Source organism: Oryx dammah, unplaced genomic scaffold (assembly GCF_014754425.2).
Source record: "Oryx dammah isolate SB20612 unplaced genomic scaffold, SCBI_Odam_1.1 HiC_scaffold_7, whole genome shotgun sequence".
Lineage (NCBI taxonomy): Eukaryota > Metazoa > Chordata > Mammalia > Artiodactyla > Bovidae > Oryx > Oryx dammah.
Window position 1 is genome coordinate 31827126 of NW_024070191.1, and position 15720 is coordinate 31842845.

At 49.8% G+C, this 15720-nt stretch overlaps 1 protein-coding gene across 2 annotated transcripts in view; it reads right to left on the bottom strand.

The window, feature by feature from the left end:
* Window positions 1-1279: 1279 nt before the first annotated feature.
* The window catches only part of RAB11FIP1 (RAB11 family interacting protein 1), a 33000-nt gene continuing 18559 nt past the window's right edge, over window positions 1280-15720 (bottom strand). Inside the window, exons 3-6 of one of the 2 annotated variants that reach the window (XM_040242932.1) lie at window positions 13905-14694; window positions 11000-12730; window positions 10299-10407; window positions 1280-2322 (exon numbers count right to left, since the gene is read on the bottom strand). In XM_040242932.1, the coding sequence (XP_040098866.1) occupies window positions 2104-2322; window positions 10299-10407; window positions 11000-12730; window positions 13905-14694 (2849 nt within the window). In that variant the 3' untranslated portion in view covers window positions 1280-2103. The remainder of the gene's footprint in view (window positions 2323-10298; window positions 10408-10999; window positions 12731-13904; window positions 14695-15720) is intronic. The other variant, XM_040242933.1, reaches the window with a different exon arrangement.

The following is a 15720-nucleotide window of genomic DNA, read 5'->3' on the forward strand; positions in this document are numbered from 1 at the left end:
CAAGGACAGGTGTTAACCGGCATCCTTGAGAGGTGCAGGAATGCTACCTGTGGAATTTTTTTCCAGCAGTTGGTAGAAACCAGACACTCTTGAAGTTGATTGTCCTTCATTCTCCAGAGTTCTCGAGTGGCATCTCAGAGCAGAGGAATTCGCTCTGAGCGGGTCCCATCCCCGAGGTCCTAGCAGCAGATCTCCCACAACAAAAAGCTTTCAGGAAGAACTCGGGTCTCCACGTGAGCTCTTCCTGGGAGAAACCACTAAGGGCCCCTGCCACCCAGTGCACGAGGGTTATCACAGTCCAGGTACACTGACATCAAGTACAAAACATTGCATAATAAATATATACACGTATGTCTCCAGAGTTCAAGCAAACATCCAGTTCTCTTTATAGGGATGTAAATAAATCTCGTAGCGCTACAAAAATACAAGTCGTCTGAGAGGTTTACAGTGGTCCCCAGTATGTAGGAAGGTATTAAATAAAACAGCTATCAATAATTAAAAGTGAATTAGTTCAATCAAGTTACAGTATCATCCTTCAGATTAAAGTGCTCTGATATTAACTAATGTGGCAGCAGATGTGATCCTGAGAAGGAATCCCACTGCCAATCATCTTACCTCTTAACTTCAATACAACAAGAATGAACACAGAGAGTTCCGTTTAATAACTGCTCTCTCCTCAAGCCCTACCCACACCCTCGGCCTATGACATTCTCTCCCGAGGAGAGATGTCGGGATTTGATGAGATTCTGTCTCAACTGGAACAACAACAAAAAATGAGTAATATAGAAAACATTCTAATATCAGGTTACTAACAATGAAATTACCTGAAGAGTCTGAGTTGTTTAGTTCCTAAGTCATGTCTGACTCTTTGCGACCGCGTGGACTGTAGCTCATCAGGCTCCTCTGTCCGTGGGATTTTTCAGGCAAGAACACTGGAGTGGGTTGCCATTTCCTTCTCCAGGGGATCTTCCCAACCCAGGGATAGAACCCCCATCTCCTGCATCGGCAGGAGGATTCTCTACCACTGAACCACCAGGGAAGCCCTGAAGAATCTGAACTGGTGCTATTAGTTAAGAAGGGGTCCTAGTTTTTTTTTTAAGCGTGTTAATCTAGTTTTAAAAACATAGCCATCTAAAAATAGATATCATCTTGCTCTTCACAATGTTATACTAAGGAGGGAAAATGCCATGAAGAGCTGCCAAGGAAACCAGGGAGCCAAGCGAAGACATGGGGGGAGAGGGCCAACGGACCCCCTGCCATCGCTCCACAGCTGGTAGAACCATTTTAGCAAGCACCTGGGGCACTCGATAGCTAATCAAGGCATTGCCTCAGCCACTCCAGTCACAGGGACTCTGTGATCACCAGAGGAGGGGTTTTGACCAATTCCCTTGAGTGCAAAGTGACTCTAAGTCCCCTGGTCTGCTTCCCTCTACAGACAGCCCCTCTCCATTGATAAAGAGCATCTTTTAAAGGCTACTGTGGTGTAGAGGCTGATGTCTGGAAAAGGCAGCTTGTTATAAATCTCAAAGGCACACTCTGCACTCCTCTGCTCCAGTCAAAACAAAAGACCAAGTCCGAGGAGTCAAGTAGGTTTACACGGTATCAAAAATTTAGCATCTGCAGCCAAAACGCCATGCCTGAGCTACTCAAATGCCAAGAAGGTATGTGCAGCACAGCCCCAGTCGCCTGGTCCTTGTCATCTCACCTGAAGCTTTAAAGACCGGGGGGAGATGTACTTTAAAAATCTCAAATTCAAAGAAAGAAAACCCCAGTGTTTAAAATACATTAATTAATACCCCCCCCCGCGCCATCTGACCCTCTGGGCCAGGATCAGATCTTATGACCATGTCTCCGGTCGGACCATAAAATATTTACAACGTGGTTAAAGGCACAGTGGCATTTAAAAATAAAACCCTGGGAATGGACAGTGAAAGGATCCGTTGTACTCATTGACCTGGCTTCCGTGGGTGGGAGGGACCCCTGCCAGATAACCTGGGAGGAAGACGGCAACCTGTGCCCGGCTGTCGGGCACAGAGAGGCCTCGGCCTTGGGAGCTGGTGGAGACAGACTCACGGCAGAGTCTCGATGCTGGAGGCCGGCGGCTCACATCTTTCCTGCTTTTTTGCCGACCTGAGAGGGAACCCGGAGGATGTTCGGGGTCTCCTCCATGACCCTGACCAGCAGGTTGTCGATGTAGTCTTCCAGTTGGCGCACCTGACATTCCTTCTTGCTGATCGTTTCCTTCTGCTTGAGGACCAGCTGAATGAGCTCGTCGTGGGTCAGCTGCACGTAGGCAAATGCGGGGTCCGAGGGCTTATATTTCTTTGGTGGGGGGCGGGAAGGGGGGACAACAAGAAAATTGACAAAGTCAGCCAAGAGGTCAAACATCTCAGAGAAATACCGGGACTCCCTTGGTGGTCCAGTAGCTAAGACTCCACGTTCCCAATGCAGGGGACCCAGGTTCGGTCCCCAGCCAGGGAACTAGATCCCACATGCTGCAACTAAGAGTCCACAGGGCACAACTAAGACCCTGGGTGGCTCAGCTAAAACCTGGCACAGCCAAGTAAATATTTATGAACAAATAACTAGTTATAAGTAAATAAAAGAAATACAGAAGAGGTAGCTTTTAGTGATTGAGTCTGTGATCTGAGTCTCCTGGGAATTCAGTTTCAATTTCAGTGAAAATCTGTGACAATGAAGCTTTCTGTAAAGGGCCAGAGAGTTAGTATCTCAGGCTGCCCAGGCCACAGATGGCCTTTGCTGCATGTTCGTCTTTTGGTTTGGTTTTTTGTTTCATTACCTTTTCTTTCTTTTTTTTTTTTTCCTTTTGGCCCTACCACGAGGTTGGTATATTTAACTTATATTTCACTTATATGCAGAGTACATCATGACAAATGCTGGACTGGATGAAGCACAAGCTGGAATCAAGACTGCCGGGAGAAATATCAATAACCTCAGATATGCAGATGACACCACTCTTATGGCAGAAAGTGAAGAAGAACTAAAGAGCCTCCTGATGAAAGTGAAAGAAGAGAGTGAAAAAGTTGGCTTAAAACTCAACATTCAGAAAACTAAGATCATGGCATCCAGTCCCATCACTTCATGGCAAATAGATGGGGAAACAATGGAAACAGTGACAGATTTTATTTTCTTGGGCTCCAAAATCACTGCAGATGGTAACTGCAGCCATGAAATTAAAAGACGCTTGCTCCTTGGAAGAAAAGTTATGACCAACCTAGACAGCATATTAAAAAGCAGAGATATTACTTTGCCAACAAAGTTCATCTAGTCAAAGCTATGGTTTTTCCAGTAGTCATGTATGGATGTGAAAGTTGGACTATAAAGAAAGCTGAGTGCTGAAGAATTGATGCCTTTGAACTGTGGTGTTGGAGAAGACTCTTGAGAGTCCCTTGGACTACAAGGAGATCCAACCAGTCCCTCCTAAAGGAAATCAGTCCTGAATATTCATTGGAAGGACTGATGCTGAAGCTGAAACTCCAATACTTTGGCCACCTGCTGGGAAGAACCGACTCATTAGAAAAGACCATGATGCTGGGAAAGATTGAAGGCAGAAGGGGATGACAGAGGATGAGATGGTTGGATGGCATCACTGACTCAATGGACATGAGTCTGGGTAAACTCCAGGAGTTGGTGATGGACAGGGAGGCCTGGCGTGCTGCAGTCCATGGGGTCGCAAAGAGTTGGGCACGACTGAGTGACTGAACTGAAATGAACTGAGGTTGGTGGGATCTTATTTCCCTACCCAGGGACTGAACCTGGGCCCTCAGCAGTGAAAGTGCAGAGTCCTAACCATGGGACCGCTGGAGAACGACCGATTGAAAGTGTGAAAATCATACTTGACTCACGGGCTGCAGACCCCTGGACTAGCCTCTAGGCCTGGGATTTAGAGACGTCACGACTGGAGGTCTGTGAACATTAGAACTGGAACAACCAGGTATCCAAGCGGACCTGAGCCCCAGGCTGAGGGGACCCGTGAAGAAATGCTAGCGGCAGACGACGCAGTAGGCAACACTCTCCTCCCGGTACAATATGTGGACATTTATCCCAGACAGTCTGCTACTGCCTCCACTATGCTCAGGAGACCTGGCGATTAGGAGGACAGCCTGGGAGACCCCAGTCTAAGTCATCTCACTCTCAAAACCTATGCAGAGTCAAAGCCAAAGGCCAGCACACAGCCACTGGTGGCGTCCCCTGGGGGTCCTGTGGCCGCGGCCGGAGCGGCCGCCCCGCTCCTGACCAGAGTAGGAGCCCCAGGGATTGCGATCGTCACCTGGGAGGCCTGGAGTCTGACTGCAAACTGCTCAGGCCCCAACCTCGAGGAGACACAAGATAAGCGTTATGTAAACTAACATGTTGTACCAAGTCTCCAGAGAGATGGGGGAAATTAAAAAAAAAAAACCAAACTAACTTTTCCTGAAGTCTATGACTCAGGTTCGAAAGTTGAAAGAGATGAGGTTGTAGGGCAACCTCAAGACAGTTTTGCCTGCAGAGCTCTGAGATAATCATGGTTTCGCCACTGTGAGGGTCAAATAGTTTCCTGAGGAAGGCCGAGAACTACCTGCTCCAAGAGGCAGTCATGTCAGGAGCAGGTAAACCTTGACACAACATGAGAGAAGCCCCTGTTCGGTCCAGTGATGTAAACTGCCTGCACACCAGCCAGAGTTCCAGAGAAATTGTGTCCCTCTTGTCCTGGTTACAAGGAACAGCACAATGATGGCTAGTAACTTAGAAACTCCTGACACTTCCACACACGCAGCAGGCCTAACTTCACACAGGAGGCCTAGAAATAGGTGAGATGGTGGTTATTGTTTGGTTGCTAAGTCGAGTCCTACTCTTGCGACCCCATGGACTGTAGCCCGCCAGGCTCTTCTGTCCATGGAATTTCCCAAGCAAGAATACTGGAGTGGGTTGCCATTTCCTCCTCCAGGGGATCTTTCTGACCCAGGGATCGAACCCATGTCTTCTGCATTGCAGGTGGGTTCTTTATCACTAGGGAAGCCCCTGAGATGCTGGACCACTTGTTGAAAACTGTTTCTCTCTTTCAATCTTTTTTTTTTTTAACTTGTTGAAAGCAGACACTCACAGGGTACCCCCCGCTGGACCTCCATCATCCTACTTGTGACTTTCAAAACAACCCTTTCAAAAAAGTTGCATGTCTGGGAAGGAACTCTGGAGATTGGTTGTGCAACAATAGGAATGTCCTTAACACTGCTGAAAATGGACACTTAAAAACAGTCGAGAGGGTAAATTTTATGTTTATTTTATCACTTTTTTTTTCAAAGTGGCATGTCTGTTTACATATCCTACCAAGAAAACAAGTGGTCTTTGTAAAAACAATAGCCAAGAATATATCCTCAAGGGGTTTTAGATTATACCTCTGTCACAGAAGGATTTTATCTGTTCAACAATATTGATTACAGGACTTCTCTGGTGGCGCAGTAGATAGGAAGGCAATGCAGAGACACAGGTCCCACCCCTGGTCGGGGAAGATCCCACGTGCCTTGGAGCAACTGAACCTGCACACCACAGCTGCTGAGCCTGTGGCCTAGGCCACGCCAGGCACGACTACCAGAGCCCACACGCCCCAGAGCCTGTGCTCCCACTAGAGAAGCCACCGCAGTGAGAAGCCATGAGGAACAGCAGCCCCTGCTCACCGCAACTAGACAGAGCCCTCAGGCAGCGACGAAGACCCAGGGCAGCCGAAAATAAATAAGTAACTTCCTCTTAAAAAAAAAAAAATACTGATCACAGAAGACGTTCGCAGGAGCGTCTGGGAGATAGACATCTGGAGGGAGAGTGCATGTCGAGAGGAGGCACAGGCCCCAACAGGGCCTGACACACCTGGGGCTTCACCTGAGGTGCAGGGCATCAGGGTCCAGGGGGACAGGACGTGCTCCAGGAGCTGGACAAACCAGAGACCCTGGCTTCTGGGTGATGGGGGAAAGCTTCAAAGATGGAGTAGTAACCGCTGGCTCAGACTCTGGAGATGAATTAACATTAATTTTCTGACCATGTTTGACAGAAAAAAACAAAGTTCTGTAAGGCAATTATCTTTCAATTAAAAATTAAATGAATTTTTAAAAAAATTAATTTTGCCTGCAATAACAGAATCGTGTTTTGAACTGTGAAAAAAAAATATTTATTTATCATAGAAAATCTCAAATCTAAAAGAAGGGAAAAAATTATTACCCATAACTCCAACACCTAATATTTGGGTCTCTTATTGGTAACGGGTGTTCTTTGTGATAACTTTAGCCTCACACAGAATCAAGTTTTATAGCTTTTGAAAATTGGGTATTTTGTGAGCATTCTCCCATCATTAAATTTTAGAAAAATTGCTTTTTAAATGGATGTTTTAAACTTAATTGTATTTTAACCATCTCCCTGTTGCTGGTCATTTAAGGTGGTTTCAGTTTTCACAATTATATAAGAACATATTTAAAGGCATGAACATCAATCTTTGGTCATATCCGTAAACATTTCCTTAAGACCAAGGCACAGAACTGAAATGGCACGCACACTTAAGGTACCTCCTGAGTGTTAGCCGCTTAGTCGTGTCCGACTCTTTGTGACCCCATGGACTACAGCCCACCAGGCTCTTCTGTCCATGGGATTTTCCAGGCAAGAATATTGGAGTGGGTTGCCATTCCCTTCTCCAAGGGATCTTCCTGACCCAAGGATCAAACCCAGGTCTCCTGTACTGCAGGCAGACTCTTTTCCATCTAAGCCACCAGGGAAGACTAGCGGGACTTCCTACAAACTGTCAAACAGCTCTTCCATTTGGATTCTGTAACCTAAAGAAGAAATGCTGCATCATAGAAATCATCAGAAACTCCTATTTATGTGACGACTAAAAAAATTAAAGAGCAATCCAGCAGTCACAGAAAGTGAGCAAGGGCCACGGAGAGGAAGAGGTGCAAAGAAAATACCCATTAACTCAGGAGACGATAGTGCCCATCGTTACCTATTTCCTTCTAGGACTTTCATATCGGACTTTTCCCCCCATCATTTTACCAATTATGACATATATTCACGTTGGTCTCCCACTTTCCCCCTATAATTTGACAGAAGACTTTTTTGGCTTTAGTTGGCTCTGTTATTTTTAAATGGAAGTGTGGAAGCCACCTGAATAAATGATACATTCCTAGTTATTAATCATCTATAAAAGATGGTGGCCCTAACACAATAACCAGAAAAGAAAAGAAAAAGCCATTAAAGTGATGATTCAGCTAGGTTTTCATAACTTTAGCCACGCAGTTTCTTTCCCTAACCTCTCTCTCACTTTGCAACATTCCAAAGAGTGGTTATTTTCATAAGTACTGTTTATGCCTTAGTACAAAGTGCCTATCCTATGGCCGGCCAATGGCAGTCTCCAGGAACACTTCCATATTTATTCAGAGGAGTTACCAGGTCTGGTCCGGGACCAACAGCTCTGTTACAGCCAGGCAGAGGGGCAGCAGTGGGGCGTACAGATCATGAGCAACATAAGTAACGGTTGCCTTGGTTTTAAGGCAAGTTACTGTCAGTCGGGGCCCAGAGATAAGCCCCTGATTAAGTGAGCTTGGATGAGTAAACAGAGCGGGGGACCAAGGGTCTAGCTGACTTCCTGAAAGCTAGGTGTTTGTTTCTCTTTGGAGCCAAGCTGCATTCCACTGTTAAAGGAAGAAGGGTGCAGAGCTGCGAAATGACCCTGGTTTTCGTTATCGTCCCTTTCGTGCTGTTCTTTTGCCCAATTTCCTGGTAAATATCATCCATGCCAGGAAGACAAGTGCTGCTTCTTCTAACACAACCAAAGAAGCCAGCTGGGCTGGGCTGGTGAAGTTACAGCCAGTCCATCTTTAGGCTGGGGCTAAAAGACCATAGGTACACAATTCTGGCTACAGCTGATCATTTTCAGGCTGGCGCCCTGTAAGCACGGACTACAGGGAGGAGAAGGCAAGATGGTTAGAAGATGCTAAGTGGTTTTCTAACAGTTCCTTATCAACAGTTCCTTATTACCACTCTGCCTCTTGACCTGGAACTCAGATCTCTGGCTTTCAGTGGATGACCTTCAGCCCAGTTCCTAGAGTGGAAGGTGGAAGGCATCAGCCATCACCCCACACTTAAAAATACCTGCAGGAGTGAAGGCCATGTGAGCAAAAGTTTTGTTTTTAAAAAACACAAAAACTGGGACTTCCCTGGTGGTCCAATGTTTTAGAGTCCACACTTCCGCTGCAAGGGGCACAGGTTCGATCCCTGCTCAGACAACTTAGATCCTGTATTCTAAGTGGTGTGCTCCCGAATTGCCCCCAAAAACAGAAAAAAAAAAAAAAAAAAAACACAAAAAATATTTGACATCCTGGAATCCATGGGACTGTACAATCTATGATTGAGTGAAACTTCTAGACACCTGCAGTAAAACAGAAATGAAGTTTATGTCTCCCAACTGTAGTCTGCAGGGTCGGTTAGGAAACACAACATGTTTCCACGTGCCTGAAACACAACACATCTCCTCTCATTAACAGTCCCCTATCACTCAGTAAGTAGATCATTCTCCTCCGTCTGTGTGACAATGAATCAAAGACGAAGAGGTTGGGTAGCAAGGCAGGACTCAATCCCTCTGGTTCTAGAACCGGAAAGGGCAGGATGGAGACACTCCCCAGCGGAACTCATGGGGGTGGGAGGTGGGGGGTGGTTTTGGTTTTGTGGGGAGGAGCTGCTTTTTTCAGTGGTAGCCACTCAAGCTTTTTTACAGAGCAGAGATCCTTTCATCAAGCAATAGTCTTCCTGGAAATTCAGCTTAAGGAAGTCAACTACAAGAAGGGAAAAGTCCTATGTAAGAAACTACGGACTGCAGTGTTATTCATACCGAAAATCAGAGAACAAGCTAAATAGCCAATTACCTAACTGGGGAGTGGGTAAGTATAGACTAGCATAACCATTTCAAAGAATAATTAAGTAGCAACGTGCAGAAGTGTGTATGATAAAAACTAAGCGAACAAGAGGATTTCAGAGGGTTTCCACGCAGGCGATGGGGCTGGAGACCCATCCTTCTGCTACTACCTTACATTCATCAGTCGACATTGAGGCCTATGAATGGGAGGTTGATAGAGAGCAGGAGGTTGCATGGCCTGAAATGAATTCCCCACACATTTCCTACCAACTGTGAAGGGGAAAAAACAGCTACTCTGCACTGAATAACCCAGTGGACACCACCTAACCTAAGTCACCAAGTTAACACCCCACTAAGAGGACAGGGTGCCGTGGGCCCTTTACACGATGCACTGGGAAGGGCGTGTTTTTCCTATAGTTAATACTTGCCGAAAAGACCCAGCCTCCACCAAACCACGGGTAGATGTCAGGCAAACCCAAATGGGAAAATTCTACCAAACAACTGTTCTAAACTCTTGAAAAAGGTCAACGTCTCCAAAGACAAAAAAAAAGCCAAGGAACCGTTCCAAAATAAAGGAGATCCTTGAGACAAGACATCAGGGTCTCTTGGTGACCCCGGACTGGGAAACAAAGAAGAAAGGCCACCACTGGGACAAACTGGTGACATTGAAATACGGACGACAGATGAGAAAGCAGTGTGATATGTCTGTTAAATTTCTTCATTTTGATAAATGTCCTTATTCTTAAGAATTACACACTTAAGTATTTAAGGATAAAAGGAGCATGACGTGGGCAAGTTACTCTCAAATAATTCAGGAGGTGGGGAAATGTATGTACATACAAAGAGAATGGAGGAGAGGATGAGCATGATAAAGCAAATCTGGAGAAATGCCAACAAGCTGGTGGACTGGGGTGAAAGGCGTACAGAAGTTCTTTGTGCTACGCTTGCAACTTTTTTCAAGTTTGAAATCACTTCAGAATAAAGTTACAAAAAAAGACTATCTGTGCCACAGTTACAACTACAAGAATTTTACCTTCTTGCCAAAAGATAGGAAAGGATGCATGGGGAAAAGGAGAATGTCTGTTTGGCATGACCCGAGGGGGTGGGGTGGGGGGTTGGGGGTGGGTGACATTTTCTTCTCATTAAAAAGAAGTACTGGTTGCCAATCGTGTTGCTTGAGACACACACACACACACACACACACACACACACACACACACACAAATCCAACAACAGCCAAATAACTATGAGGGGAAAAGGTGAGTATGCCATGGGAGGTGTAAGGGCTTCCAAAGATCGTCCAAAGCAGAGACGTGTGGTTGAGTCATCCCGGGGTTCCCCACTGCCCCCAGGAGCTATCTGCCATGGAGACTCAGACTAACCTGCCTGCTCCCCCAAGACATACCTTCATCCCGGCTTCGTTGATCAAGTTCTCACTCACGATCGCGGCAGTTCCCAAGGTGGAGTTAGTGACCCTGGGGGCTGTCGTGTTCATCGGCTTCACAGGATGAAGTCTGGAAGAGAAGGGGGAAAGGACCCTTAGACCTGCGGGAACCGCAACATGGAGGGACCACCTCTCTCTGGGGGTGGCAACCAGCGAGGCAGGCGGCAGGGGAGCCTGGAGACATGGGTGCTCACACCTCCGCCCTGGAGCCCTGCAGAGCTCCAACAGACAAGCCAGCTTCCCACCAGGCGGGGTTTTTATAGAGTAAGCTGTCCGCCCGACTGGCTTTTCCCACTCAAGTCTCAGCTGGTCTCCGAGACCAGGAAAGAAAACTTGGCTCCCGATGCTTCTCTGCAAGGAGAGCTCCATATCAGACAGGGCAGGACAATCCGCACTCTGCCTCTGAGGATGGCCGCTACTGCGACTTTCTTGCTCCAAGATGCAGGGGTGTCGTCTCTGGGGGGCTCCCAGCCCAGAGGACGGCCTTCCCAAAGACGCCTTGCTGTCAACACCGGGGCGGGGGCGGGGGGCACATACACCGCCAGGACAGCTATGCGTGAGCAAGCCCTCACGCCAGAGACAGACGCAGGGGTGGGGAGTCAGGGGTGGGGGGCTGGCTTACACTCCCGAGGACGGTCCCCCCGCTCCACACCGGCTCTCACCTGTGCTTGGCCGGCCTGCTTCCAGCGCTCGGCTGTGTCTCTGAGGGGGAGACCCGGGCCTGAAGAAGTGGCTTCCTCTTGCCGGGATTTTCCACGTTACCCGCGGAGCCCTCGGCTGTTGCTTTTTTTTGAGATTCTGCTGTATTGGTGTGGGGGGTGTCAGAGTGTGCAGAGGGGGGAAAGGAGCGCATGGCAGGAAGCGGGGGAAGGGTGGGGGAGCTGGACACAGGGGACCCCAGGGCAGCGGCTGGAGGCCGAGGCGGGCTCCCATCTCCGGCTGGTCCTCCCTTCCCGCCATCGCCACCGGGGCCTGGGGTCTGTTCTGCAGAAGCCGGGGCAGGTGCTCTGGGTGCTCCCGGCGTGGGGTCATGCAGGCTTCCTGCTGCTGACCCGCCAGCCTCCTCACTGGGCGCCCTCTCCCCCTCAGGCTGGACGGGCCCCGCGCTGGAGGACGGAACCCCTCCTCCCTGGCCTGCCACCAGGGCCGCCCCTCCGCCGTCTTCAGGCTGATCGACTCTCTCGTCCTCTGACTCGACCTCAGGGATGGAGGGCAGGGTCAGGTCCAGATGGGCCACGCCTGGGGGCTTGGCCTCACAGGGGGCCTGGAGGCCCCGCAGGGGGTCGGACAGCAGACCTTCGTGGTCACTGGCTTTGCTCTGGTTCCATGCCATCCGGGTGTTGTCTCCCTGACTCCTGAAGAGGGGACCAGCCCTCCCTGAGCCGGTCGCCCGCTGGGGACCCCCTGAGGAGCCCCCCTTGGAGGAGGGGCGGGGAGCGCGAGTTGCCAGGGCCGCGGGTCCAGTCGCGGCCGCCCCCTCCTGGGAGTCTCCCATGTCCATCGCATTTCTGGGAGCTGCCCCTGGTGCCATTGGCTCCTGTGGGGCCCCTCTGTCCCCATGGACCAGCCTGGGGGCCTCCTCCCCGGCCTCTTCTGCGGAGAGCTTCTTGGAAAACAACGCCTGCTTCTTGGTATCCTTTCCGCCGTCACAGGCATCCGGACCCATCTCCTCATGTCCCTGCGTCGTCTCGGAGTCTGGTGTGGGGGCCGACTCCCCCGTGTGGAGGGGGGGCGCCGTTTCTTTAACTGCAGGACTCAGCCTGCCACCGCCACCTGCGTCCTTCTCAGAGTCTGGGTCCTCCCTGCTTGGGGGCTTTCCAGTGGCGCTACGCCTCCTGCCTCTCCCGGGCGCAAGAGCAGATACTACTTCTCGGGCCTCGTCCAATGAAGCAATATCACCTTGTTGTTCTTGCCAGGGAGACCCCAGAAGCCCTCCTTCTTGTCCCTCTTCAGGCTGTGTACGGAGAGACTGTGCCAGGTCATTAGTACTGGTCTTCCCTGGTGAATAGTCTTCCCTCTCTCTAGTCACCGGAACGGGTGTCTGCTTGGAAAGCGAGCCCGTAGTGTGGGGATCAATATTTGGAACTTGGGTCCAAGTCTCCTTTTCCAGCTCTAGTTCCAGGAGCAAAGGCGGTTCTTCGGAGCCAGCTTGGCCTGGGTCTGCAGAGGGCCAGTTCTTAATTGGGGTGGATGTGGAGATGGGGGCCGCTATGGGAGAGGAGACAGAGGAGGAGCCAGAAGGGGACTCAGAGGACGGTGTCTCTGAGTCACGCCCCAGTTTAGAAGAGACAGGTATCTGCCCAGAGCCGGAAGCGAGAGTGGAAAGAAAGAGGGGAGAGTTAGTGGAAGGAGGGGGCCTGGGTGCGGGCCGAGCCTCTGGAGACACTTCTGGCCTGCAAAAAGGACAAAATAAAACCTGCAGGTCAGTTGCAGATGCAACATGAGAGGCAAGAGATGTGTAAAACTATAGTCTTTCCAAAGACAAGAACTCTTTTTTTTTTTAATATATACTGGGGGCAGTACCTTCAGAAGTTAAAGAAGGAACACCAATATATATATTTTTAAATATATATTGGGGGCAGTACCTTCAGAAGTTAAAGAAGGAACACCAATATTTTTTTTTAATATATATTGGGGCAGTACCTTCAGAAGTTAAAGAAGGAATGCCAATACTTAACCCATAAAAGGCAAGCTTTTATCACCAAGCACATCTGCTACAGAAAGGTCTGTTGCAATAGAAACAGAAAGGTCCTGGGAAAGCAACAGCCTGCAGTCTCTTCTGGTGATAAAAAAACCATCTGAAAAAACTCAAAGCCATTCGAGGCGCACCACAGGGCAAGAGGCAGATTTTGAAGGGGAACTCTGTGTGTGTCTGTGTCTGTGTCTCTGTCTGTGTGTGTCTGTGAAATCAAAATAGGCAGAATCTCAAAAAAAAGTCTCTCCCACCCCAGCCAGTAGGAATATCATGACAGTGAATATGAGTCATGCCGAAAAGCAGAACCCCCGAGGCTCTTGCAACAAGGTGCAGAGTGAACACACAGAGGACCACCCAGGCACACTCGACAGGGGACCAAGGGGCTCTTGTGTCAGCAAACCCACACCAAAGTGCAAGGAGGAGAGAATACATCTGCCTCCAACGAAATACGCAGGAAGAGTGGACTGATCCCCACTTCTGCACGCACCACCACCACGCAAACCTGTTGTTTTTCCCAGACCCTGACACTCAGAATCTGCTACAAAAACCTGGGCACTCCACTGAGCTCTGCTTATCTCACTGAGATGGAGAGACCAGTCCTGCGTACTTTTGCCAGAAGCAAAAAATATTTGCAGGGGAAACACTTGTGGCCAAGATATCTGGGGCAAAGATACTTACGGGGGACAGGCCAGACAAGAGACAGACCACGCCTGCTGGCAGAGGCCCCGGGCTGGGACACATAGGGGCTGGCTAAGAGCAACTTAGACTAGTAAACCCCCGGCTGCTACAGGGACCACTATAGACCAACAAGCAAGGCCCGCTCTACAGTAGGCCTGGCTGCCAGGGCCCCCACAGGGAGGGCCGAGACTCACCGGGGTTTCACAGCTCTGGTCTGAGGAGCCCTGGGCGAGAAAACAGGTGGGACAGGCGCAGCCTTGGACTCTGGGTCAGCTTCTGGTTCTGGGAGCTGCTCGTCTTCAAAGGGGTTCGGCGCTTGGCCCAGTCCAGAGGCAACAGGCGCAGCCTCTCTGTCCGATCTCTTCACAAGGTCATCGGCAAACCCCAGCTGGTGCTCCCCAGCCCTGAGCGCAGCGGGCGCTCCCTCCCTCTCCTTCCCAGAGGCAGCAGCAGGAGGGCTTTCGCCCTCGCTGCCCTTGGCCGTGTCCTTCCTTCCCGGCACCAGGAAGAGCAGAGCCGGCTTCTTGTTCTCCTGTTTCTTGCTCTCTTTGGTTTCCTTTGCAGCCTCCAAGGTTGCCGGGGCCGCATTCTCCCGAAGGTCCCTGCTGACCTGTGGCTGGTAGGACGGCAGGGACATAGACTTGAGGGTGTCCTTTGTGGAAGACTCGGAAGGCACCGCGCCTGCTTCCCCAGGCTCCCTCCAAGGCCGAGAGGCCAGGTTTTCCATAGATGAGAACCACCGCTTCTTCCTGAGGTCTTGGGGGGACGGCGAGGGGGACGGGGAGCTGTCCTTGGTCTCGGTCTTGGCCTCGGGCGGCTCCGCGTAGACGTGGTTCCCATTGATACAGACGTTCGAGCGGGAGAGGACGTCGTTCTTAGACCGGAGGCCGCCCAGGAAGGAGAGGCCTTCCTTCTTGGGGAAACTGAAGCTGACCTGGTTCAGCTGTTTGGGATCCGCGCTTGCTGTCCTCGTGTGAGACAAGACTGCGGGGAGAAGACCCAAGAAACAAGGGGGTTAGAAGTTAAGGGAAAGCAGCACCTGAGTCCTTTTTTTGGTTGTCACAGCTGAGCGGGGTGTGCTACTGGCATCCAGCGGGGGGAGGCCAGGATGCTGCTAGAGATGCCACAAAATACAGGAAGGCTCCCGTAACAAAGAGCTATCCACCCCAACTGTCAGTGGTGCTGAGGTCAAGAAACCCTGCAAGGATCAGGGAGAAGGGCAACGCTCTTGGCTGGGTTGCAGAATCCGGCCAGTAGTAGGGAACCAGTCCCTGAATTTTAAAATACCTAGTTAATTCAGAGTTAACGGAATTGGATTCCTCAGCTTTCATTAGGAATGTATTTCATGGAAGCTCAATATAATACCTGGTGAATTAATGAACTACCAGAATTATTGTAAGGTTCTATGGTTTTATCCTTTATCTAAAAACAAAAAAGCAAAACAAAAACCTTGCATGCCAGCCCCAAAAGCTTGTATGAATGCTCAACAGTTATAGAGCCAGACATTATGAGAAAGGAATTTACACATTCCTAGAAACTAGAGGGGAGAAGGCAATGGCACCCCACTCCAGCACTCTTGCCTGGAGAATCCCATGGATGGAGGAGCCTGGTGGGCTGCAGTCCATGGGGTTGCTAAGAGTCAGACACAACTGAGCAACTTCACTTTGACTTTTCACTTTCATGCATTGGAGAAGGAAATGGCAACCCACTCCAGTGTTCTTGCCTGGTGAGTCCCAGGGACGGCGGAGCCTGGTGGGCTGCCGTCTATGGGGTCACACAGAGTCGGACACGACTGAAGCGACTTAGCAGCAGCAGCAGCAGAAACTAGAGGACTTAGAAATAGAGAAGGCTTCCTAACCTTAGTTAGTACTCTGAAGTACCCACCATCATCATCACTACGATGACCACTGGCACCAGCACCAGCATCTCCAGCACCATCAGTAAAAGCACAGTCCCCACCATTATCATCACCACTACTGTAACCACCACCATCTACACCATCCCCACCAT